This window comes from Halichoerus grypus, chromosome 6 (genome assembly GCF_964656455.1).
Source record: "Halichoerus grypus chromosome 6, mHalGry1.hap1.1, whole genome shotgun sequence".
Classification (NCBI taxonomy): Eukaryota; Metazoa; Chordata; class Mammalia; order Carnivora; family Phocidae; genus Halichoerus; species Halichoerus grypus.
In genome coordinates, this window is record NC_135717.1 from 17343622 (window position 1) to 17367729 (window position 24108).

Here is a 24108-nt window from a genome sequence, read left to right on the forward strand (position 1 = left end):
AGTTTTACCTATAAACTTTTTTTTTTTTAAGTAGGCTCCACGTCCAGTGTGGAGCCCAGTGTGAGGCTGGAACTCATGACTGTGAGATCAAGACCTGGGCTGAGATCAACAGTTGGACACTTAACTGACTGAGCCCCCCAGGCGCCCCTACCTAGAAACCTTTTTATTCAACCTACTTGTTCTTAACAATTACCCAGGAAAGCTTTATGAGATGGGTAAAATTAACCATCATTTTAAATCATCTTTTGCTGACAAACTGCAGCAAAGATAACACGAGCTTATCTGACCTTTAGTAAACCTCAGTAAAGTTTTACATTTAATACTGATAACTCTAAAGACACGTCCATTTTAATTAAACTAACAAACCTAAATTAGCTTTACTATAGAATATATTGCACCTGTGGGCACTAACAGTCAATCAGTTTGTTCCCCGCTGTCAATTTTACTTGGGGCACCTATGGGGAAATCTGAAGGGTGTGGGTTAAGTCCAAGGGAACTCTTGGACCTCTTCATGCTGATTCAGGAGGTGCTTCAGTTGGAACTTCATAAGGAGGTGGCGCAACAGCGAAGGCAGGAGGCACGGAGGTCTCACCAGAGCTGGTTATGTAAGCCTCGCCTAGGGTGGTGCGGAAACAGGAGGAGAGGGAAGGGGTGCTGCCAACAAGGCTGGAGTTGGATAAAAGCCCAAACAGAAAAAAGAGGACTCCGGGTCCTAAAGCTCATCAGCTGAGACAGAAGAACAAACGCACATTTTCTTTCCACCCACAAAAAGTGAAAACAGTCCATGTCGGGCCAGAGAATTCAGGGAACCTCTTCGAAACAAAAGGAGTTTCAGCAGCTGCTTGGAATATTCCTTAAAGTCACCGCCCAAGGTAGACTAACCACAGACAACTGGCAGTTATCATAGCTATCAACCTGGAAACGAATGAGGGAGAAGCCCCCAAGTACAAGAGTCAGGCAACATTCATCCAGTCCTCTCAAGACACATTTCAGATCTGATGCACAAAATAAGAAGCAAACAAAGAGGGGCGCCTCGGTGGCTCAGTCTTTAAGCGTCTGCCTTCGGCTCAGGTCATGATCCCAGGGTCCTGGGATCGAGCCCCGCATCAGGCTCCCCGCTCTGTGGGAAGCCTGCTTCTCCCTCTCCCACTCCCCCTGCTTGTGTTCCCTCTCTCGCTGTGTCTCTGTCAAATAAATAAATAAAATCTTTAAAAAAAAAAAAAAAGCAGCAGCAGCAGCAAACGAAGAGGCAGTAAGTAACTTGGGAAAAAGAGGGAAGCGTGGACAGGATCTTGGCAGCAATCTGTCGACAGGAAAGCAGGTGGGGCACATACCGAATAGGACCTCTTGGGGGGGCGCCGGATGGGACCACTCCCTTGGGACTGGATCTTGGATAATGAGGAATTTGATAAATAAAACAGAGGATCATAGGGGAACGGGGAGGGGAGGGGGAAAATGAAACAAGAAGAAACCAGAGAGGGAAACAAACCATAAGCGACTCTTAATCTCAGGAAACAAACTGAGGGTTGCTGGAGTGGAGGGGGGTGGGAGGGATGGGGTGGCTGGGTGATGGACACTGGGGAGGGTATGTGCTACGGTGAGCGCTGTGAATTGCGTAAGACTGATGAATCACAGAACTGTACCCCTGAAACAAGTAGCACATTATATGTTAATAAAAAAATAAAAATTAAAAAAATAAAAATTAAAAAAAAGGACTGGATCATGGATAAAGCTCATGAGAAAGTTGCCCAGATTCGATAGGATTTCCATACTTTTGTTTCTTCATGTCTCTCATTCGTCCTTACCCATGGGCTGTTTGGCATTTTTGGTCCTGCTCTCAGATTAAGTGGTCCCTGTCAGGTGAGTGCCCCAACCGCGTAAGAGCTCCCACCGGTCCCTTGCAGGAAGCACACGCTCAGATGTATCTTGGATTTTATGCTCATGGAGGGATCACATCAGGTTATTTAGGAGGACACCTTACACGGGAGTTAAGATCGGTGGCTGTCCTGATGACACGCATGGCCATCCTGCGCCTGAGAAGAACACGAGTATTGAAAGAACGGGTAAAACAGGGAGAGCCTGAGCCCAACACCATTATGGCCAACGTACTAGTGGCCAGCCAGGTGGCAAGAGTTTGTCCCTCCCTGGAATGTAGCCACAGGAAAGAGGTTCTTCCCCTGGGCGCCTGGGTGGCTCAGTCGTTAAGCGTCTGGCTTCAGCTCAGGTCATGATCCCAGGGTCCTGGGATCGAGTCCCACATCGGGCTCCCTGCTCAGCGGGAAGCCTGCTTCTCCCTCTCCCACTCCCCCTGTTTGTGTTCCCTCTCCCGCTGTCTCTCTCTCTGTTGAAAAATAAATAAAATCTTAAAAAAAAAAAAAAAAAAGAGGTTCTTCCCCTGAGCACTCGGACAAGGCACATTCCAAAGGGTCATACTATTTAGGAGATCTCCGAAAAAGAACAGGGTAAGAAACAAAGACTGGAGGTAAAGAAGACTTACCCAGCCGCACTGAATCTCCTGAATTCTTTTTGGCCCTGTCCCTGTACAGGTCACCAAAACTTATGTGGGGGCTGGTGAGTGCCAACGGTCAGGAAAGAATTCTTGAGCCACTGACAGTGCAACTTAGTAAGTTTATTTAAGTAGCACGGGGACAGGACCCATGGGCAGAAAGAACTGCGCTTTGGCTATGTGAGGCTGGTGGTCATATACTCAGCAAAGGGAAGGAGGCATGCAGGGATTACAAAAGTTTCTTCAAATTTCTTTGAATTTCTAAAACTACTTTTGCAAGATTCCCCTGGTGTTTAACATTCAGTTCAATATTAACTATTGGTGAGATGTGCAGGCAGTCATGAGACCCTTAAAGAATGTAGCAACTAGCACGTATTTGATCCCTATCAAAACTATGCAGGCTTTAGGTCAGCCTTTCCAGCTAAGGGTAAACATTTTCCTACTTCTATCCCTCATCATTTTCTTTATTTTTTAGGATTTTATTTATTTATTTGAGAGAGAGAGAGGGAGAGAGAGCGCGCACATGCACAGTTGCAAGGGGAGGGGCAGAGGCAGAGGGAGAAGCAGACTCCCTGCTGAGCAGGAAGTCTGACACGGAGCTTGATCCCAGGACCTGGAGACCACAACCCGAGCCAAAGGCAGATGCCCAACTGACTGAGCCACTCAGTCACCCCATCCCTCATCATTTTCAATGCAATCCCACCTGACTTCTTTGCAGAAATTAACAAGCTCATCCTAAAATTCATATGGTAATTCAAAGGATCCAGAATAGACAAAACAATCTAAAAAATAAATAAGTTTTCCCAATTACAAAACGCACTACACAAAGCTATAGTAATTAAGACAGTGAGGTACTGGCTTAAGGATAGATCTAAAGATCCATGAAACAAAATCGAGAGACCAGAAATAAACCCTCATACCCACAGTCAATTAATTTCCAACCAGGGTGGAAAAGAATCATCTTTCTGACAAATGGTGCTGGGACAACTAGATATCCACATGGAAAAGAATGAATTTGGACCCTGACCTCAGACCATATACAAAAATGATCTGAATAGACAGTTCTCCAAAGAAGATATACAATGGCCAAGAAGCCCATGGAGAGATGCTCAATATCATTAGCCAACCAGGAAATACAAATCAAAACTACCAGGAGGTATCATTTCACACTCACCAGGATGGCTCTAATCAAAAAGAAACGTAATAACAAGTGTCGAGGAGGGTGTGGAGAAACACGAATGGACAGGAGTGGTTTTAGTCACACAAAGGAACGTATTACTCAACAGTGAAAGGAGTGAAGTACTCATCCTTGCTTCATTAACACAGATGAACCCTGAAAACCTGATGCTAAGTAAAAGCCACACACAACAGACTACATACTGTGAGTCCATTTAGATGAAATACCCAGAATCCAAGTCCAAAGTCATGTTAATTTTAGATAGATGTACCTCCCCACCCTTACCCCCCAGTCTTAGGCAAACACTAATCTAGTTTCTGTTTCTATAGATTTGCCCATTCTGTACTTTTCTTCTTATTGTGGAATAATATTCCTTTGTTTGCATATACCACATTTTGTATATTAACCCATCAACCAATGGATATTTGGGTTGTGTTCACTTTTTGGCTACTGAGAATAATGCTCAGTTATGAGGAGCGCCTGGCTGGCTCAGTTGGTAGAGCGTGCGACTCTTGATCTCAGGGTTGTAGGTTCGAGCCCCACATTGGGTGTAGAGATTACTTTAAAAGAAGAAGAAGGAAAAAGAAGGAAGAAAGAAGAAGAATGCTATTATGAACACTCGTGGACAAGTTTTTCCATGGACATGTTTTCATTTTCCAGGTCTGTACCTAGGAGTGGAATTGCTGGGTCGTATGGTCACTCTGCGCTTAACCTTATAAGGAGCTGCCAGACTGGTTCCAAAGTGGCTGCACCATCTTACATTCCCATCAGCAATGCACGAGGGTTCGGACAGCTCTACGTCTGCACCAATGCGTGGGATTGTCTTTCTGACGCCAGCCATCCTGGTGGGTTGTCAGATGTTAACCAGCGGTTTTGAGTGGCATTTCCCCAATGGCTAAGGATGCTGAACATGTTTTCACATGTTTATTAGCCATCTGTGTGTCTTCTTTGAAGAACTGCCCTTTGCCCATTTTTATTGATTTATTAGTCTTTTTTATTATTGAATTTTGTCCTCTGAAACACATTTTTAGATTTTTATGCAGTCCAATGTTATCGATTTTTCTCTGCTTGGGACACAGAACTGTTTTCCCACACGTGCGACACTATTTGCGCCACCACAGCAATACATTTCCGTCTAGAGGAGAACATGTCCCTTAAAAAAAAAGTCTAGGGCGCCTGGGTGGCTCAGATGGTTAAGCGTCTGCCTTCGGCTCAGGTCATGGTCCCAGGGTCCTGGGATCGAGCCCCACATCGGGCTCCCTGCTCAGCAGGGAGCCTGCTTCTCCCTCTCCTTCTCCCGCTCCCCCTGCTTGTGCTCTCTCGCTCTGTCAAATAAATAAATAAAAATCTTAAAAAAAAAAAAAAAAAAGTCTAGCTGCATTTAGCTAGAACCGCATGAAATAATGGATCTCGAGTGTAGAGATGAGAAGTGTACAAACTTGAGAAATGATCAGCATGAAGGTCATTGCTAAAGTCTAGGAACTGATATGCCATATGAGAAAAGAGGGAGGAGGAAAGACCACCCCCTGAGCTCAGCAGAAAGATCGCAGGAAGGGATGGATTAGCACGGAAGACAGTTGTTCTCTCTCCTGCTAACGAAAGCAGGAATCCCAGGTGGAACCACGTGCCCCCTACCGGCCCACACCCGAGCTGAGTACAACTGGGGCAAGGCCCACAGCCAGACACGGGGGGTTGACTTTACACAGCGCCGTGACCAAGGCCGGCAGCAGGCGCGCCCACTATGCCGTCAGGCCAACTGGTTATCCTTCCCAGTGATTCCGCTGCCCTCAGACCTGGGTCTGGGCCCCCGCTAGCTAAAGTCCCAGGTTCCTACTCTGCTCAGAAGAGAAGCCAGAGACCTTGTTCCCACCAAGACGCCAAGACCACAACGAGCTCCATGCAGCAGCACCTGCAGCTCTGCCTCCCCCAAAGGGAAGGACTAGCCCCTCACCTGTGCTCCAAACCCCACCTCCTCCTGGGCCGTCTGATACCCCTTTCCTGGGCGGTATGAGCAAAATGAGCATACTTTAGGAGAGCCCATCTTAAAAAAATAAATAAATAAGAGCTTCCAATCCCCACTCACCTCCAGCTCCCCACCCCGTTTCTCTTCACAGAAAAACTTCAGTTGTCCAAGCCTGGGCCTCTCGTCCTCACCCCCATTTTACTTTTCAACCTGCTTCCGTCTAGCTTCTGTCCTCCCCAGTGCAGTGACGATGCTCTCGAGAGAACGAATAACCATACGGGTCAAAGCATCAGATCCTCTCCTGCTCGGGCCGACCCGACCTGTCTGCATCTCACTCGACACGGGTGCCCACTGCCGCCGCCGCCTCTGGCTTCAGGGCCTCCCTCCTGCACCGGCCACCCTCCACCTCACTCCGGCTCCTCCAGTCTCTGGGGCCGGCCCCTCACCTGCCCGCCCTGCAAATGCGGGCACTACTCAGGGCGAGTCTGGCCGCTCCCCCTCTCCCCTGCCCCCAGAGGCCACAGAAAAGGACTGGGAGCGCTCTCCTGAGTCTGAGGACCTCAGGGAGAGCACCTCTAGTGCGAGACAGGAGCCACCGTCCTGCCGGCTGAGCTGTGGCACCAGGGTGGGCGGAGGCCTGAGCGGGAGGCAGAGGGGGTTTCAGGTGGGGAAACGGAGTATGCTGCCTGAGGGACAGGAGCACGTTGAGAACAAGTCCAGGGACCAGAGAACAGGGCTGCATCTGAAGAGGAGCCGGGCGGGTGCGCAGTGGGATCCAGCCCTCATCGTCTGCTAACACCCCTTCCGCCCGTCTTAGCCACACACACGCAACATGGATGTCCTGTCCCCTTCCACCTCTCCCCTTCTGTCCATGGCATGCCCCTCCTCCTCACCAAGGATACCAACACTACACTTTCAAGGATCAGCTCGAGGTGGGTCCTGCTGGACTGTCCGTAAAAAGCCAAACTTGGCTCTTATTGGACTCTTCCTTTATAAACTGGTTTTTTCTTCCCCAACCAGACTGGAGCCTCCTCAGGCACGAACACACACCTCTGCTTTCATCAACAAACCCCTTACATCAATAACCGCCACTGACAGGTCGGGTCAAGGACTTGGCAGGAACTTTATAATTTTTTCTACTTCACACACCACCTCTCTCCTGTCCTGACCCCCCACCCCACCCCTGCCATGAGGTCCATTTTGAATTTCCCACATCAACTATTCCAAACTCTGTTGTTAAGTATAGGCTTTTCCCTGGCTCCTGCAGCCTACCTCACTATCAACTATGAACCACATGGTACCAACTCCCAAATCCACTGCCAGCCCCTATGACTTCCCCAAGATTCAGAATCTTATTTTCATGCCGGCTGGACAGCTCTAGCAGAGAAGACCCCAAATCCCTATGTTCAACAGAGACATTCCTTACATGAGCCTCTCTACTCCTGTATGCTAGAAATATTCTATAATTTAAAAAGGACTTTAAATCAATGTGTCCAGAAAATATTCTAAAATTAAATAATGGATAGTTGTACAAATCTGTGAACATACTTTAAAAAACCCAACAACGAATCGTGCACTTTGAATGGGTGAATTGTACGGTATGTGAATTTTAGCTCAATAGAACTTAAAAAAAAAAACAAACCCAGTATGTCCAAAGCCAGACTCCTCCCTCTCTGCCTCCCCTCTCCCGAAACTCCTGTGTGGTAGTATGCTCCTTCCCTGTTGACGTTTCCATAACCCATCCAGCCGCCGGTGCTGGAAACAGCGAGTTTCACACCCCCGTCTCCCTATGTCTAATCAGTCACCACTCCTGCTGATTTACTGCCCCATAAACCCATCCCTCTTTCCTGGCCTTCAGGCACTGTTTCCCACCATACCAATGACACAGCAGCCCCCTTCTGCATTCTCCTCTCCATCAAATCCACCCTCTGTGAGGTCCTAAAACCACCCATCTAAAAGACAAGTGTGGTCATGTTCCCCTAACAAAGCTTTCAACCCCTGCCTTGAGATAAGTCAAGCTCTTCACACACCACACTGGCTTGATGAACAGGCTTCCATCCCCGTCCCCGCCCCCACCAGCCTCATCTCCTCTCACCAGTGCCTGCCTCATACCTCATAATCCAGCCATTCCAAACTCTTCCGGTTTTGACCCTACCCCATGTAATTTCTTATCCCCATGCTGTTCCCTCTATCTGGGATGCCCTTCCTGCAAGCAGGACACCCCTAATCCTCTGCCTGATTTAACTACTTAGTCTCTAAGACCTGGCTTACTTATCAAGTCATCTCCTTCCACCAGCCACGGTTAGAACCCCACCCCTCCTACCCCCACCCCCACCCCCAGTCTCCTAGGCTGAGTTAAGTTACTTTTCTCTGTGTTCCCATAATATCCTGTGCATCTCTCTACCACAGTGCCTACCAAATCCTATTAAAATTCTCTTTGTGTGTTTTTGTCTCCTCCCCAGCTAGTCTAGTCTCTGAGGGTGGGGATCACTCCACCTCCTGCACCTAGCATGGAGCTGGCACGTGGTACCCACCATCTTCACTTCTACTCCTATTCATGCCTCAACCCAACGCGGTGTGGCTCTCCCTCAGTCCCCAGTGATCTCCTGCCAGCTCTTGGACCTTTCCACTGCACTGAATACCTGACCACACGCTGCTTCTCGAAGCTCTGCTCTCCGGATTTCCAGGCCTCCAGTCCCCCCTATTTCTCCAACCACCCTGCACGGTCTTTCTGTTGCTCCCTCCTCTACCCCAGAGGACAATCACCCCAGGAAGCCCTTCTCTGTCTCTAAGCACTCCCTGGGCATCTCATCGACTGTAAGGCCCCATATTCTGAAACTTCCAAATGGAGATCATCAGCCTTGACCTCTCAGATTTCCAGCTGCCACCTGATGGCTCAACCCAGATGCCCCTCAGACTCCTCATACTTCCTTCTGCCCTGCCTTCCAGATGTGGGTTGATGGCATCCATCACTGTCCAGCTAGCTTCCCAGGCTGCAAATCCCAGAGTCATCCATTCCTCCTTCTTGATCAGCTACAACCCCCCATACCTCCCTGATCCACCCTCTTCAAATTCTAGGGATTTTGCCTAAGAAATTTCTCTCAAACCAACCCTTCCCTTCCACCACACCTGTCACTTAGTTGGGGCTCTCATTACATTATCACAATATCATCCCATCTCTGTGTCTCATTGTAGTTGGGCACAAAGCCTGTTTCTCTTAAGAAAATTTTAATATATACACATATATTAAATATATGCACATAATAAAAACATTCAAATGATACCAGAATTACAATGAAATCTCCCACCCCTAGAAGCAACCACTACTGTTTCTTGGGTATTTCTCCAGAGGTATCCCATGGATACACAGGGGGAAAAAAGCATGTTATCTCCTCAAACCTTTTGCAAATGGAAGACGCAAAGACAGACATATACGCGGGAGATGGGGGCTGACACGGTATACTGTGGAAAAGTTACCCACGTGGTCTGGAGGGAGGGAGTAGATCAAATACCAAAGTGGGCAGCAGTGGGGAGGTGGGACCCATTTTTGGAGACCTTCAGCCTCTGACACTTAGCCCCTACACCAATTATCGGGATCCCCTCAGGTATGCACGGTTACCAATGGTTTTTAAAAGGCTTTCATCTCCCCTCGTTTCTATCTGGTGTGAAATACTGAGAAGCGCTCACATGGGTGACAGCGCTCTGGAGGGTCGCCTTGCCTGCTGGGTAGCTCCCTGCCTGGGAAAACCTCACTTCATGATTTTACGAAAAATCACTGCTATCTCCGGAACCACTCAGTCACCAGCTCAGCAAGTGGACCATCAAGGTGTTCCACTACCTGGATGCCCCTTCCCCCAGGACCTATCAGACAAATGCCAGCATGTTCTTCCTGCTCTATGCCCCCTCTTCCTGGGGGCACTCCTTAACCATTCAGCAGTCAGGAACTCCCCTGGCTCCCCAGAGCACTCTGGCCACACCTCTTTCCACTTTTTCCTAATTAACAGGGAAAAAAAAATAGTAGAACAATATTAAAGAATCATTAAAGCAAGTCCCAGCAACCTAGAATGATCTTCATTCTGTGTGCCACTCTGCGCCTGCAACATAACCACAATCGGCACGCATGTGTCCTTGTAAGACTGCTTTCCACTTGTGTGGGAGTCCACTTCTCACATTCCCAGCCCCTTACGTACAAGAACAGAGTTTTACTCACCTTTGTATCTTGGCACCCAAAATGAAGCCTGGAACATAGGGAGGGCTTGGTAGCGGTTTGTCAGAAACCACTCTGGGAAACACAGGAAGAGGCGAAGAGCATGCCCAGCACTCACAGCAGTATAAAGTCATATAAAGAAATGAAATACACCACTTGCAAAACAGCCATCAGACAAATGAACTGACATGCATACTTTAGGAGCGCTCCAAGAAGGGGAACAGGGACAGAACAGCTGCTAAGTTCTCATGAGGCCATAGACTCACCCTTAGGGAGCTCCTGAGCCTTTCTGAGTCTCAGTAAAAACCAGAGCACCCACTTGAGGATCAACGACATAAGGAAAGCCCAGGCGGTGCCTGGCACAACATGTGAACATGAGCCACCCCCTCCTTGTCTGGAGATGGGGGCAGGGAACCGCCAGGGAAAAATAGGGACTATGCTAACTTGAGCAAAGCAGTCAAAGGCCTGGGCAGAAGAAAACCCTGATGCATCCCAAGCCCGAGGGGAGCAACGCTGAGGTGGTCGGCCACACAGAGTCCGCACCGTTGAGGAGTGCTCTCCTGTTTGAGCCCTGCCCGCTGGGCAGTGCCTTGCTTGGGAGAACCACCTCACTTTACAGTTTTACAACAAACTATCTCCAGATCCGTTCAGTCGTGACCTTGAATTTCCCCCAGAAGACACCCCCAGTGCCAAAGCCTACAGGAACAAAGCACCGGGCACGGAACCATACATGATGGAAAGGCCAGAGCTCCGAGCTGGGAGGAAGTGGCTTCCAGCCCCAGCTGCCCGTTATCAGAGTCCAAGGGCCCCAGCTGATCCCAACCTCGAGAGGCCAGGCAATCTCTGAAAGGTTTCAGGCTTACTTACACATTTTGAGGCACGGCCCAACACTCTAAGCTTTTTGGCTCCTGGCACTCTCTTCTTCCCACTGATTTAGAAGCCACGCCTTCTATTTCTACCCACAGAGGGAACCACCATTCTGACCTTTTTCACTACAGATGAGGTTCACCTGTTCTAGAACTTCATAGAAATGTAATCATGAGGCACCTCAGTGGCTCAGTCGGTGGAGCATCCGACTCTTGGTTTCAGCTCAAGTTGTGATCTCAGGGTCGTGAGATAGAGCCCTGAGCCGGGCTCTGCCAGTGCACAGGGTTGGCGTGGGATTCCCTCTCTCCCTCTGCCCCTCCCCCTGCTCGCACACGCTTTCTCTCTAAATAAATTAAAATCTTTAAAAAAATGAAGAAATGTCATCATGCCATCCACATTCTTTAGGGTATGGATTCTCTCAGTGTGTGGTGTGTGTATCAGGAGTCCGTCCCTTTCTATTGCTGAGCAGCGTTCTCTCGTATGAACAAACTTGTTTGTTTAGCCAGCTCTGTTCTGATGGCACCTGGGCTACTCCCAACTTGGGGCCACTATGAATAAAACTGCCATGAGTAGTCATATAGGAGGCTTTTTTTTAGACGTATGTTCATTTTTCTTAAGTACTTAGGTCTGAGGTGGATGTTTAATTTTCCAAGAAAGTGTCAGTCTCCTTCCCTGAGAAGGTGTACCAGTTCTCCCACCAACAATGTATAGAAATTCCAGTTGCTCTACATCCTTGCCACGTACCGTGTTGTCATGTTCATTTTATTTAAAACAGTTTTTAGCCATCCTAGCTAGCGTGAAGTGAATTTTCACTGTGGTTTCAATCTAGACTTCTCCGGTGGACTAATGATGTTGAGCCCCTTCCCATACGCTTACTCGGCTTCCTTTACGTTCAATTCAGTGGCTTTTTAGTATAGTCACAAGGTTGTGCAACCATCACCACCACCGAATTTTAGAATATTTTCATGACCTCCCAAAACCTGTACCCAAACAACAGTCAGCCCCCCAGTCCCTCCTCCCCTCAGCCACGGGCAACTGCTTATTCTACGTTCTGGACTTCACGGATCTGTCTTTTCTGGACACTTCATAGAAACAGAATCACACAGCACGTGGCCTGTGGAGACTGGCTTCCTTCACTGAGCACAATATTTTCAAGGTTCATCCATACTGTACATTTGTCAGTATTTTGCTCCTTTTATGGCTGACTGATATCCCAGGTATGGATAGACCTCATTCTGTTTATGCCTTCATCAGCTGATGGGACAGTTAGGTAAAATGACTTTTATAACAAGAATTTGGAATTCCTCCTGCTTGGCTATCTTGTTTCCAAGATGAGTACTTATCATGTAACAAGGCATTAACAACAACAACAAACAAACAGGAGGCTCACCAGTGCCACCCCTTTCTCCTGGGTATCCACTCCTGCTGCCCTTATTCCAGTTAGGGGGCTGTTTGTTTTTGTGCATGTGGGCACGCAGTTTATAATCGTTATTTGCGGCCTGATATGAGCTACTCCACCACTACAGGAAGCGACCTCTGAGCATTCTGCCCATCACCTTTTCTCCATTTTGGTCATAGCACTTCAGTTTCTCTTTGGGAAACTGTCCTTCATCTTGGCTCCAAAGATGGGAGTATTCCATTCTCCCTGACCACAATAACTGGCTCAGGAAGAGGTATGTGACCCAAGTCTGGTCCAAATCAACTTAAGATCTTTTGCTAGGAGCCATCTGCAAAGAGATACCTTCTTTCAGTTGGTTGGTAAGAGAGTAGAAGGGAAGCCTGGGAAGGATGGAGGTATGTGCCTGCCTGAGAGAGAAGCCAACACGGAGAGAAATAGCGCTGAAAGACATAAAAAATCCTGGTGACATCGGTTAGCTTTCTGGATATAACCATGCCTGAAGCTGCTATACCCAGGACTTTTCAGTTAGAGTCTAACAGACACTCCTTTTCTGCTTGGACTAGTTTAGGTTCACTTTTTTTTTTTTTTTTAAAGATTTTATTTATTTGACAGAGAGAGACACAGCAAGAGAGGGAGCACAAGCAGGGGAAGTGGGAGAGGGAGAAGCAGGCTTCCCGCGGAGCAGGGAGCCTGATGTGGGGCTCAATCCCAGGACCCTGAGATCATGACCTGAGCCGAAGGCAGATGCTTAACCGACTGAGCCACCCAGGCGCCCCTAGGTTCACTTTTTGTTAACTGCAACTGAGATGTCTAATAGGTAATTCTAGGGACATAGGACTATTAACTGCTAACCCAGTCAAAACCTGCTCTCTAGCCCCTTCTCTAGAAGCCAAGGCCTCATACAAACAAATCCAAACATCCTATACTTAAACCCCTCTAACGTTAGTCCTACAGGGCTTAAGACAATAAGAGCTTTGTTCTGAATCAAAGGGAAGGAAGGCATCTAAGACCCTACACTAAGATTCCATACTCTCAATCTGGCCACCATCAACAATCTACATTCATCAATTGGTTTGAAAAAAATTAAGGAGATGGTGATTTCTTTCCCCTAGTACCTACCATGCTTCTAGACCAAAGCTTATACAGGGGATTCTCACTGAAACCTTACAGCAATCCCATAAGCACACCCTCTTTATAGCTGGAGAAACTGAAGTTCAGATTGGTTAAATTATGCCGGGTAACTTGGGAAATACAGGTAGTTGCAAAACTGCAAACTCTAAAATCTGTGCTCTCCCTCCCAATTTCAAGTTTTGTAACAAGCTCAGCTTATTCAATAGGAAAAGAGATCACAGAAATAGAAACATTTCATCTACTGGAAACTGTCAATCAACTGTTAGAATATTAAGATCACACTGAAAGTATTAACAGTAAGATGGGGATTCATGGTGGCATCTGATAAAAAGAGATAAAAAATAAAGGTAATTATGACAGTTTTTCCTTACTGAATACCTATACGTGCTAAGCACTTCTATGTAGATGACCCCATCTAACTCTCCTCACGGTCCCACAAAGTAAGTGCTGTACTCTTCATTTAGAACTGTGGAAACCGGAGTCTTGGAGAAATCAGTGACTTTATCCAGGTCATGCAAGTAATAAGTGGTAGAGATGGGATTCAAATCCAGACCTGTCTGACTCTACGACCTAAGTCTTAAGACTCAAACAACCCTTAGAATGATCAACATCCAAATCCTGTTGGTTCAATGTTCAACAAACTGGCTTCTACTCCACAGATACAGAGACCACAAATCCTGGAGTGACGTAAATTGGGTATTTTTTTTCCAGTGCAGATGATATATCAAAATTTTATAGGAGATTCATTTTCATTCATTTCATTTCAAAAATTCATTTAAAATCTTTGTAAGGCAGTCAGTCCACAGGCTGTGGAGACTGCAGAGGAACCACCCGAGAAGCTGCGAAGATGTTGTCCGTGCACGTCACCGTGGCCAGGCCCGCACCCTCCCTTGGCGGGCCAGGCTGGTCTCCAAAAATGATTTGGGATCATCCTTCATTGCTGCAAGGAACTTCCATGCCTCTTAACACTCGTCTTCAGAAGACTGGCACTGCTGAAGTGTCCCCTATCCTTGAAGAGCATATTCTTGGAGCTGATACCTTTGTTGACCTTGAAGAGACTGGGCGTGTCCTAAGCATTGCCCGTGTAAATGGGCTGAGAAATGTTCAGGCAGAAGAAATGGCAGAGTTTTCTTCAGGTTTAAAGAGTATGTCTCTGAACTTGGAACCTGACAACGTTGGTGTTGTCGTGTTTGGAAATGCCAAACTAATTAAGGAAGGAGATATTGTCAAGAGAACAGGAGCCACCGTGGGTGTTCCAGTTGGTGAGGAGCTACTGGGCGGTATTGTAGATGCCCTCGGTAATGCCACTGTTGGAAAGGGTCCAATTGGTTCCAACCTGTAGGCGAGTTGGCCTGAAAGCCCCTGGGATCATTTCTCAAATCTCTGTGCACAAACTAATGCAGACTGGTATTAAGGCTGCAGACAGCTTGGTGCCAATTTGTCGTGGCCAGCGTGAGCTGATTATTGGTGACCAACGGAGGGCCAAACATCAATTGCTACGGACACAATCATTAACCAGAAACATTTCAATGACGGAACTGATGAGAAGAAGAAGCTATACCACATCTACTATTGGTCAGAAGAGATCCACCATTGCCCAGCTGAAGAGACTGACAGATGCAGATGCCGTGAAGTCCACCACTGTGGTTTCAGCTGCTGTTCCTGATGCTGCTCCACTTCAGGACCTGGTTCCTTACTCTGGCTGTTCTATAGGAGAATATTTTAGGGATAATGGCAAACACGCTTTGATCATCTATGATGACTTATCCAAACAGGCTGTTGCTTATCATCAGATGTCTCTGCTGCTCCACCAGCCCCCTGGTCGGTGAGGCCTGTCCTGGTGATGTGTCCTACCTACACTCCCGTCTGCTAGACAGAGCAGCCAAAATGAACGATTCTTCTGGTGGTGGCTCCTTGACTGCTTTCTCAGTCACAGAAACACTAGCTGGTGATGTGAAGGCTTACATTCCAACAAATGTCATTTCTATCACTGACAGACAGATCTTCTTGGAAACAGAACTGTTCTACAAAGGTATCCGCCCTGCCATTAACGTTGGTTTGTCTGTGTCCCATGTGGGATCTGCTGCCCAAACCAGGGCCATGAGGCAGGTGGCAGATACCACAAAGCTGGAATTGGCTCAGTATCTTGAGGCTGCTGCTTCTGCCCAGTTCGGTTCTGATCTGGATGCTGCCACTCAACAACTCAAGTCGTGGCATGCGACTGACTGAGTTGTTGAAGCAAGGACAGCATTCTCCCATGGCTACTGAAGAACAAGTGGCTGTTCTTTATGCCGGTGTAAGATGGTATCTGATAAGTTGGAGCCCAGCAAGATCACAAGTTTGAGCATGCTTTCTTGGTTCATGTTATCAGCCAACACCAAGCCCTGTTGGGCAATATAAGGACTGATGGAAAGATCTCAAACAGTCAGATGCTAAGCTGAAAGAGATTGCAACAAACTTCTTGGCTGGTTTTGAAGCTTAAACTCATGTGGAGTCACAAGAAATACCAGTTTGGTTTTGTCATCATTTTTTCTAGCAATCAGTTCCATTTGTAAAAGGATTACTCTCATACTCCAGATGTACATAAATTACATTAAAAATAAAGGTTCTAAATTGGTTGGTGAAAAAAAAAAAATCTTTGTTAAGACTCTTTGTATACAAATTTAGAAATGGGGTTAAAAAGGCCTGTGACTTACTACATGTCCCCATTTCCAGCTCCAGAAAGTTGGGTCACTAAAACTACGGATGCTGATGGACCTACCCACTGAGAACAGGGTGCCTCACGGTTGGGCCAGGTATTTATAAAACAGACACTGTGGTTTACAGAGCACCTTTTTTTTTTTAAGATTTTTTTTTTTAAGTTTATTTATTTAAGCAATCTCTACACCCAACATGGGGCTTGAATTCACAACCCCAAGATCAAGAACCACATGCTCCTCTGAGCCGGCCAGGCGCCCCTACTAAACACTTTCAAGGCACTTTTTCAGATCCTAGACAGCCAGCCCCTCTCAAACAGCAATACCACACAATAACCACAGTGAGCAATTCTAGTGCCCGCATTCCAAACAAGCACATACTTTCGCGCTTCTGTTATGTCTGCCTGAAATGCCCCTTGATCCTTCCCCCCACTTCCCTCTGGGTGCTCATCTTCTGGGGTCCAAATCAACTGGCAGCACAGTTAACACTTCCACAGCAGCACCTGCCAACCTTCTTCACAGCACACACAGAACAGAATACTTATGGTAACATTTGTATGGCATCCTCATGTAAAAGAACAAACCTGCTCACAGCCAGAAAAGAATGGCAGGGGGATCTGGCTGCCCCAGGCGCCACTCATCTGCCCTGATGCCAACGGCAGTCAAAACTTCCAAAGCAGATTCTTGCACTTGTCACACATACACCGAGAGACTGTTTCACTTACTTGTCTCTCCTGCAGAACGTGAGCTGTTAGAAGACTGACATGCAGTTGTATTCGTCTTTACATTCCCAGCAACTAGCACAGGGCCTGGCATCTACTAAGTCTTCAGAATAGATTACTGGACCAAACTGAATCCTGTAAATCTCTTAAAATAGTCTTTCAACAATTCTGAAGCTGGGCTATTAAATATCTTCTCTCCAACCCCAGAAAAAAAAAAAATTTGTTTTTTTTTTTTTTAAAGTAAGCTCCATGCCCAGCATGGAGCCCAATGTGGGCCCAAACTTATGACCCCAAGATTAAGACCTGAGCTGAGATCAAGAGTGGGATGCTTAACCAACTAAGCCAGGCGCCCCAATTAGTTGCTATTACACTCTAAGAGCGATGGTCTACTCCCCACCTATGGAGAGGAGATATTTCTTCTCTATAAATTCATTCACTCAATAATATTTGTCAAATACCTGCTCTGTGCCAGGCATGAGAAATATACAGCAGTGAATGAGACAAAGTGTCCCTGCCTTGCTTATGAAATTCAGTCCAGAAAGGAACACAGACATTAAATAATTCCATATACTTATTAGTTGGTGAAGTAAACACTTTAAAAGAGACAGAGAACACAATAGATACACAGATAAATTTGAATAAACAATGACAGGGAATATTGAAGAACTGAAAACACAAATTCTCAGGCAAAAAGGACCAAGCGCCAAAGAGAACCTCTCTTTGACAGAGTAAGTGCCAGTAGTGAAACTTCAAAGCCTCAAGGGCAAAAGGAAAGGGAGCAGGGCGCAAAACCCACCAGGAATAACTCAGTGTTTGGCCTGCGCAACTGGAAGAATGGGAAGACTGGGGAAGGTGAACGTATGTGAGGGGTAAAACTCGAAATTTCAGTTCTGGACATGTTTGAGATGCCGATTTTGACGTTTTAAGAGATGTAATTTGAGACGTGAATGTAAGAATCTGGAGTTCAAGGTAGAGCACTGGGTTGAAGATCGAAATTTGAGAGCACAATAGACGGTATTTATACTTAAAGTCTTGAAATGGATAGCTCCTGGGAAGTGGACACAGAGAGAGATTAGGACGAGGCCTGGGGGCAGTACAATCATTAAAGAGAAAAAAGAGGAACAAGACATCAGCAGAGGAGAAACCAGAGAGCTGAGGCTAAAGAAGAGAATGTTCCACAAAATAAAATGAACGTGCTTCAAGAAAGGGCAGTGATGAACCCCATCAACCACTTCTACAGGAGTGAGAACGAACTTAACACTGAATTTGGCGACTGAGAGAGCATTGGCAGCTTCAACAAAGTGCTATTTCAGGGGAGTGGCGGGGGCCTAGACTGGGGCGGGTTCAGAGACCTGGAAGTGATGAGGCGCCAGCTAGAGGCTGAAGCCTCACGCTGCAAACGGGCGCAGAGAGATGAGGAGGCAATTGGAAGTCTCTGGAGGGCGAATAAAATTATCTCGTTAACGGGGGCTCATCCTCAGCCACCGCCTTCTCGCACCTGGGCTGAGTACCCCGCCTCCGCCACCTCCGCGCCCCGCACCGCGCACGCCGGCTTCCCCTCCTCCCCGAGCCGGCCGGCGCACGCGCAGATCCTAAAGACCGCCGGCGCGGGCCCTCCCTCCCCGAGCTCCGCCTCTCCCCGCCCAGGGCGCGTGCGCAACGCCCCTCGAGAGCCGCCTCGGAGGCCCGGGAATGGGGAGGCACCGGAGGGGACCCCGACTCTCCGCTCCCGCCATTCCCCGGGGGTCCCAGACCGCGACCCAGCCCCACCTGCGAAGCCACGAGCGGAATAGGTACGTCGCGCTGCAAATTACGACGGCAGGCGCGGGCGCGCCCCTCGAATGCTTTTCAAAGTCTGAAGATCACAACGCGCTTGCGTTCGAAGATTCGCGGCACGTCGAGAACCCCACACGCTTTTTTCCTTTTATGAGCCAGTCGCTGCGCGAACTTCCTCCACGCATGCGCCATCCTTTCTGTGACGTGCCGCGCTGCTCCTTGGGATATGTAGTTTTTACTTTATCACACTATGCTCCACTCGCCAGATGAACATTTTAACAAATTAGAGCCCTTGTGTTTTCAGTATCCTCTCATTCCCCCAAGCCTCTATAAGATAATTAAAAACTTTTTTTAAACGTCAAACTGCTCCAAAAGATAAAGTCTATTTTTAAAAATTTTTAAATAAATTAAAACAAGCAGATCCGTAGACCCAGAAGTTGCTCTTTTAGGGAGTCTTCCCAGGAACGTATTAAGGACATGACTAAATACTAAACTACATAAGTTTAGGGGCGCCTGGGTGGCTCAGTCGTTAAGCGTCTGCCTTCAGCTCAGGTCATGATCCCAGGGTCCTGGGACCGAGCCCCGCATCGGGCTCCCTGCTGGACGGGAAGCCTGCTTCTCCCTCTCCCACTCCCCCTGCTTGTGTTCCTCTCTCACCGTGTCTCTCTCTGTCAAATAGATAAATAAAATCTTTAAAAAAAAAAACAAAACTACATTAGTTTACATCCTAGCATCTTATGATTCTTACATAACCGCTACCAAAGTTTAGAATTATATTTTATTTCGTTTATGTGATACACTTGCCAGCTCAATAAGGTTAGAATCATCTGTTTTGTTCACCTTTGTATTCCCAGTACCTAGCACATTCCTAGTACCTATGAGGGCACGTCATAGGCCCTCAATATTTTTGTATGCACTTAGAAGAATCCCAGACTTCAACACAAACTATTTCAGCCCCAAATTAACACATTTTTTGCCATCAAGTTTGTTTTTCTTTTTGAGGTCTCTATCTTAATGAATGGCATGACCACCTATCCAGTCTCAGCTATATATCCTGCATTTTAAGAAGCTTATGCTGGCAAGGATATCACAAATTTTGCATTTGTAGAGGTGTCAAGAGCTATTTCTCCTGAATGTCAACTATTGATCTTAGTTACTCCTCAGGAGAGATTTAGGACTCACAATTGTTTGTTTGTTCGAATTTATCTGTAATCTCTGATGTTTCTACTGTTAAACAACAAAAATTCAACTAACATTTTTTTAAACAAGATTTTTTAAGATTTTATTTATTCATTTGAGACAGAGAGATACAGAGAGAGAAAGCATGAACAGGGGGAGAGGCAGAGGGAGAAGGAGAAGCAGGCTCCCCGCTGAGCCACGAGCCTGATGTGGGACTCGATCCCAGGACCCTGGAATCATCATGACCTGAGCCGAAGGCAGGCACCCAACCATCTGAGCCAACCAGGGGCAACTGAGTAACTTAAAAGGTGAAATTGGCTTTATTGAATGATTCATGAATCAGGCAGCATCCCATCTGACAAATAGAAAGGAGTTCCACTGAGCTGAAGAAAAGGAAAGGTTTTTTAAGACAGAGAGGGAGCGGAAAAAGGGGTATTATGAGCCAAGAATGCATTGTTTTAGGTAAGGTCACCCTCCTAAGGGGAATGGAAGGGATCACTAAATTTCCTAGTGCTGACCAAGAAATTCCACATTGATTGGTTAAATAATAGATAGTAAGAGCTCACATATGTCGGCCACTTACTATGTACTATATATGTTAAATATGCTTTATGTGTTTCATTCCTATCACATACTCCATCCACTTTTCATCTCCACCACATGTGCCACAGTTTAAGGGGCTTGACGCTTGCCTAAACAACTGCAAGACCTTTTAATTGTTTATTCCCAGATGTAGAGGTTGGGCTATTCATTGCTTGCTTCATGACAGACTATAATCATTGGGCTCTGTATACCCTCTCTCTTGTTTTATCTATTTATGGCCTTTATCTCTTTTCTCTACTCCTCCTCCCTTCCCCAGTGCGTGTGAGAGTGTCTTTGTCAAACATGCGTGTTGTCTAGTGTGCATGTATTTTTAATTTACCTAAATGGTATTGTGCTATAAACCTCACTCAGTTTCTTATTTTTCCCATTCAGCACGATGCTTTTAAGACTTGTCCTTGTCAGGACGCCTGGGTGGCTCAGTCGGTTAAACGTCTGCCTTTGGCTCAGGTCATGATCTCAGGGTCCTGGGATCGAGTCCCGCATCGGGCTCCCTGCTCCACTGGGAGCCTGCTTCTCCCTCTGCCTCTCTCTCTCTCTCTCTCTAAATAAATAAATAAAATCCAAAAAAAAAAGACTTGTCCTTGTTGCTGTGTGTGCCTGTTACTTAGAATAACTATGCAATATTTCATAATGGGCGCTCACATTGTAGTTATTTGGACCCGTGGTGATGGACATCTAAATTGCCTCCAACTACCGGCTCCACCTTGAACAGCCTCAAGCATGCCCTCTTGTGGCCAATATGAGGATTTTTCTGGGAAGTATAACTACCTGGTGAGACTTGAGTAACAGCCCCTGAAATTGTCTGCCCTCACCCATTTGCCCAGAGCATTCTTCTTTTTTCCCCCCTCTCTTCCCTTTTCTCTTTCTTTTTTAAGATTCTACTTATTCATTTAAGAGAGAGGGAGCACGAACAGGGGAGGGGCAGAGGGAGAGGGAGAAGCTGACTCCCCGCTGAGTGTGGAGCCCCCTTGCGGGGCTCAGGGATTATGACCTGAACTGAAGGCAGCCGCTTAAAGGACTGAGCCCACACCCCGCCCCGGCCCAGGCGCCCCAAGAGCACTCTGTTTTTTTCTTTTTTAAGATTTTATTTATTTATTTGACAGAGAGAGACACAGCGAGAGAGGGAACACAAGCAGGGGGAGTGGGAGAGGGAGAAGCAGGCTTCCCGCGGAGCAGGGAGCCTAATGCGGGGCTCCATCCCAGGACCCTGGGATCATGACCTGAGCCGAAGGGCAGACGCTTAATGACTGAGCCACCCAGGTGCCCCAAGAGCACTCTTCTTAAAACGCAAAGGTGTGCATGAGCACCTCTGTCTCCTGGCCCCACCGCCTCCTCTCCCCACCCTCTCTACCTCCCTCTCCCCTTCAGCCTCTTCTTTCTGTCCCCATACATGCCATGGCCCTCCTCCCTCCTCTTCAAAGGCTTTGTGGAGCACATTTCCCTCCCCTGTTTACCTCCAAGTCTCCTACTCATCTTCAGATCTCCCTGACTGAGTCAAATCCCTCTGTCACGATCCCTCAAGAACACCGTGTAGACCTCCCGTAACTGTGATGGTAACACAATGTCATGATTTTACATTTGTTTGTGCAAAATTTACATCTGCCCTACCCCTCACCCCTCACATTATAAACTTCATGAGGGCTGGCCTCATACCAGTTTATGCTCATCACTGTATCTTTAGCCTGTGTGCCTGGCACTTAACAAAAATATTTGTTAGATGAAAGAGAAAATGAAGGTGTTCTCTCTGCTTAGGAAAGGCCATTGAGGGGGCAGCATCTTGGTGGGGGTGACTGCTATAGAATTTGGTCCTCAGCTCTGCAGGACCAGAAATTCCATTTTGCTAGCAACCTCTCAGAGTAGACTCACACTGATGCGACTCCCAAGAGACTGATGTGTAAACCAGAACCCACTGAGTTATATGGGGAGATTTAGAACCGTGGTGCTGACCAGAACACTCCCTTTGCTTGGGCAGCAGAGTCCCTTTCTATAAGAAAGCCACAGTGGCAAAGACTGGGCCCTTCTGGTCTATCCTTTGGTCTTATTGCATCAGAGCCTCACATCTGAAATCCTTTCTAAAAAGCCTTGAAAAGTCACAAGGATCTTGACTGAAGGTCTCTTGAGGACATGCAGAGGGAATTAAATAGCATGACTTCCTAATAATGCCTTAACAAATTCCTCCCTTCCCTTCACAGACTTCCACTGCTGAGGGCAATGCTCCCACCCCCTCCTCTCTTTGCTTTTTCCCCCATTCAGAACTGGCTTTTTGCAAAGGGTGTTCAGGCACCTTCTATGGAAAGCCAGCCACCCCTCTCTCACCTTGTCCCTGCTCATGCCTACCATCACCCACTTGAACAAAACAAAAAAAGGCTTGAAGCCCACATCCATGTTGTTAGTTCTGATGACAGAACTAACTAGAGGTCATATCACCCCCAAGGACAGCTGCACTGGCCAGGGAATATATAGACCCAGACCCAAGAGATAGGAATTCTTGCTTACCATTCAAAGGAACGTGAAGGAATTCAACCCAACTAGCTTATGCCCATCCAAGTAGTCTGAACACATTCAGGCAGCAAATGGGCACTATCCTGAGTACATAAGCACCAGATGCACCCCATGAAATCTCTAACATTAAAAAAAAAAGATATTTTTCAGATTCCAAGTCTCTCAAAAGATGGGACAAACAGACCTTCCTGGGACCAGACAAAGCAGCACGAGAAGCAACTAAGTCACATCCGTTAACACGACTTCACGGGCCTCCAGTCAACAGCATCCACCTTCTTAGAAGACACCCCCCCCCCCCCCGGCTAAATTTTGCCCTTAGAAACCCTTGCTTGTAAGCCATCAAGGAGTTTGGGACTTTTGAGCATTAGTTCCCTGGATGGCACCACACCAATAAATAGCCTATCTTCCTTCACTGCAAAAGCTCAGTGTCAGTTTTCTTTTTTAAAGATTTTATTTATTCATTTATTTGAGAGAGAGAGAGAGAGAGAGAGAGCACATGAGAGGGGGGAAGGTCAGAGGGAGAAGCAGACTCCCTGCCGAGCAGGGAGCCCAATGCGGGACTCGATCCCGGGACTCCAGGATCATGACCTGAGCCGAAGGCAGTCGCTTAACCAACTGAGCCACCCAGGCGCCCTCAGTGTCAGTTTTCATTGGCTTGCTGTGCATCGGGCGAATGAACTCTCATTTGGTTTGGTTACAGGTGGTTCATTTGGATCTGACCTCCCATGGGAGGCAGGTGGGGCAAGTTGTTCACACTTACTGCTTTGTGTCCCCAACACATACAAAAGAAGCCACAGCATGACCAGAAGGTGGCATTGTGTGCATGGAACCCAAGGGAGGAAGGGGTACCGTACATCAGCTCTTAAAAATTGCTTTAATCCCCCTCGCTTCTAAAATAGCATACACTGTAGGAAGCCACACATTGCAGAGATCTAGAATCTGTAATGGAGGAAGTATAAATTTTCCATAATCCCAGTCTAGGGTGTGACTCTTAGAGTGTGGAACACATTCCATCCCCTGGTCTCCAACCCCCCCCCCCTTTTTTTTTTTACAAAAACTACAATAATTTTGCTTACAAAAATAAGATTGGCCTGGGGCTCGCGCTCCGTGGGTGGCAGCAGCTCCTCAAGGCACAGGAACCAGGAACCCCTGTGACCTGGGACCACTGAGAGCAGGGCTCCAGGGAAGGGGGTGGCTGGTGGGAGGGGCGCCAGATCCTGCCCCTGAAGAGCACTGGGCTCTACAGCCATTCCTTACCCTCCCACCACCCACTCAACCTGCAAGATGATGGTCTTTTTTTTTTTTTTTTAAGATTTTATTTATTTATTTGAGAGAGACACAGCGAGAGAGGGAACACAAGCAGGGGGAGAGGGAAAAGCA

At 47.2% G+C, this 24108-nt stretch overlaps 1 protein-coding gene, 1 long non-coding RNA gene and 1 pseudogene across 8 annotated transcripts in view; 2 read left to right on the plus strand and 1 right to left on the minus strand.

Annotated features, from left to right (window-relative positions):
• The window catches only part of SGF29 (SAGA complex associated factor 29), a 31136-nt gene extending 12532 nt beyond the window's left edge, over positions 1-18604 (minus strand). Inside the window, exon 1 of one of the 7 annotated variants that reach the window (XM_078074628.1) lies at positions 18439-18604. Coding sequence is in view for 2 of the 7 variants with exons in the window: in XM_078074625.1 (XP_077930751.1) it covers positions 9857-9893 (37 nt within the window). In the remaining 5 variants the exon portion in view is untranslated. The other 6 variants (XM_078074629.1, XM_078074630.1, XM_078074631.1 and 3 more) reach the window with 6 other exon arrangements.
• On the plus strand, positions 12509-15763 carry LOC118535019 (ATP synthase F(1) complex subunit alpha, mitochondrial pseudogene; annotated as a pseudogene).
• Positions 18277-23148, plus strand: LOC118535036 (uncharacterized). Its single transcript, XR_013448776.1, has 2 exons — positions 18277-18461; positions 22879-23148. It is a non-coding gene; the product is annotated as an uncharacterized LOC118535036 (long non-coding RNA).
• The last annotated feature ends 960 nt before the right edge of the window (positions 23149-24108 follow it).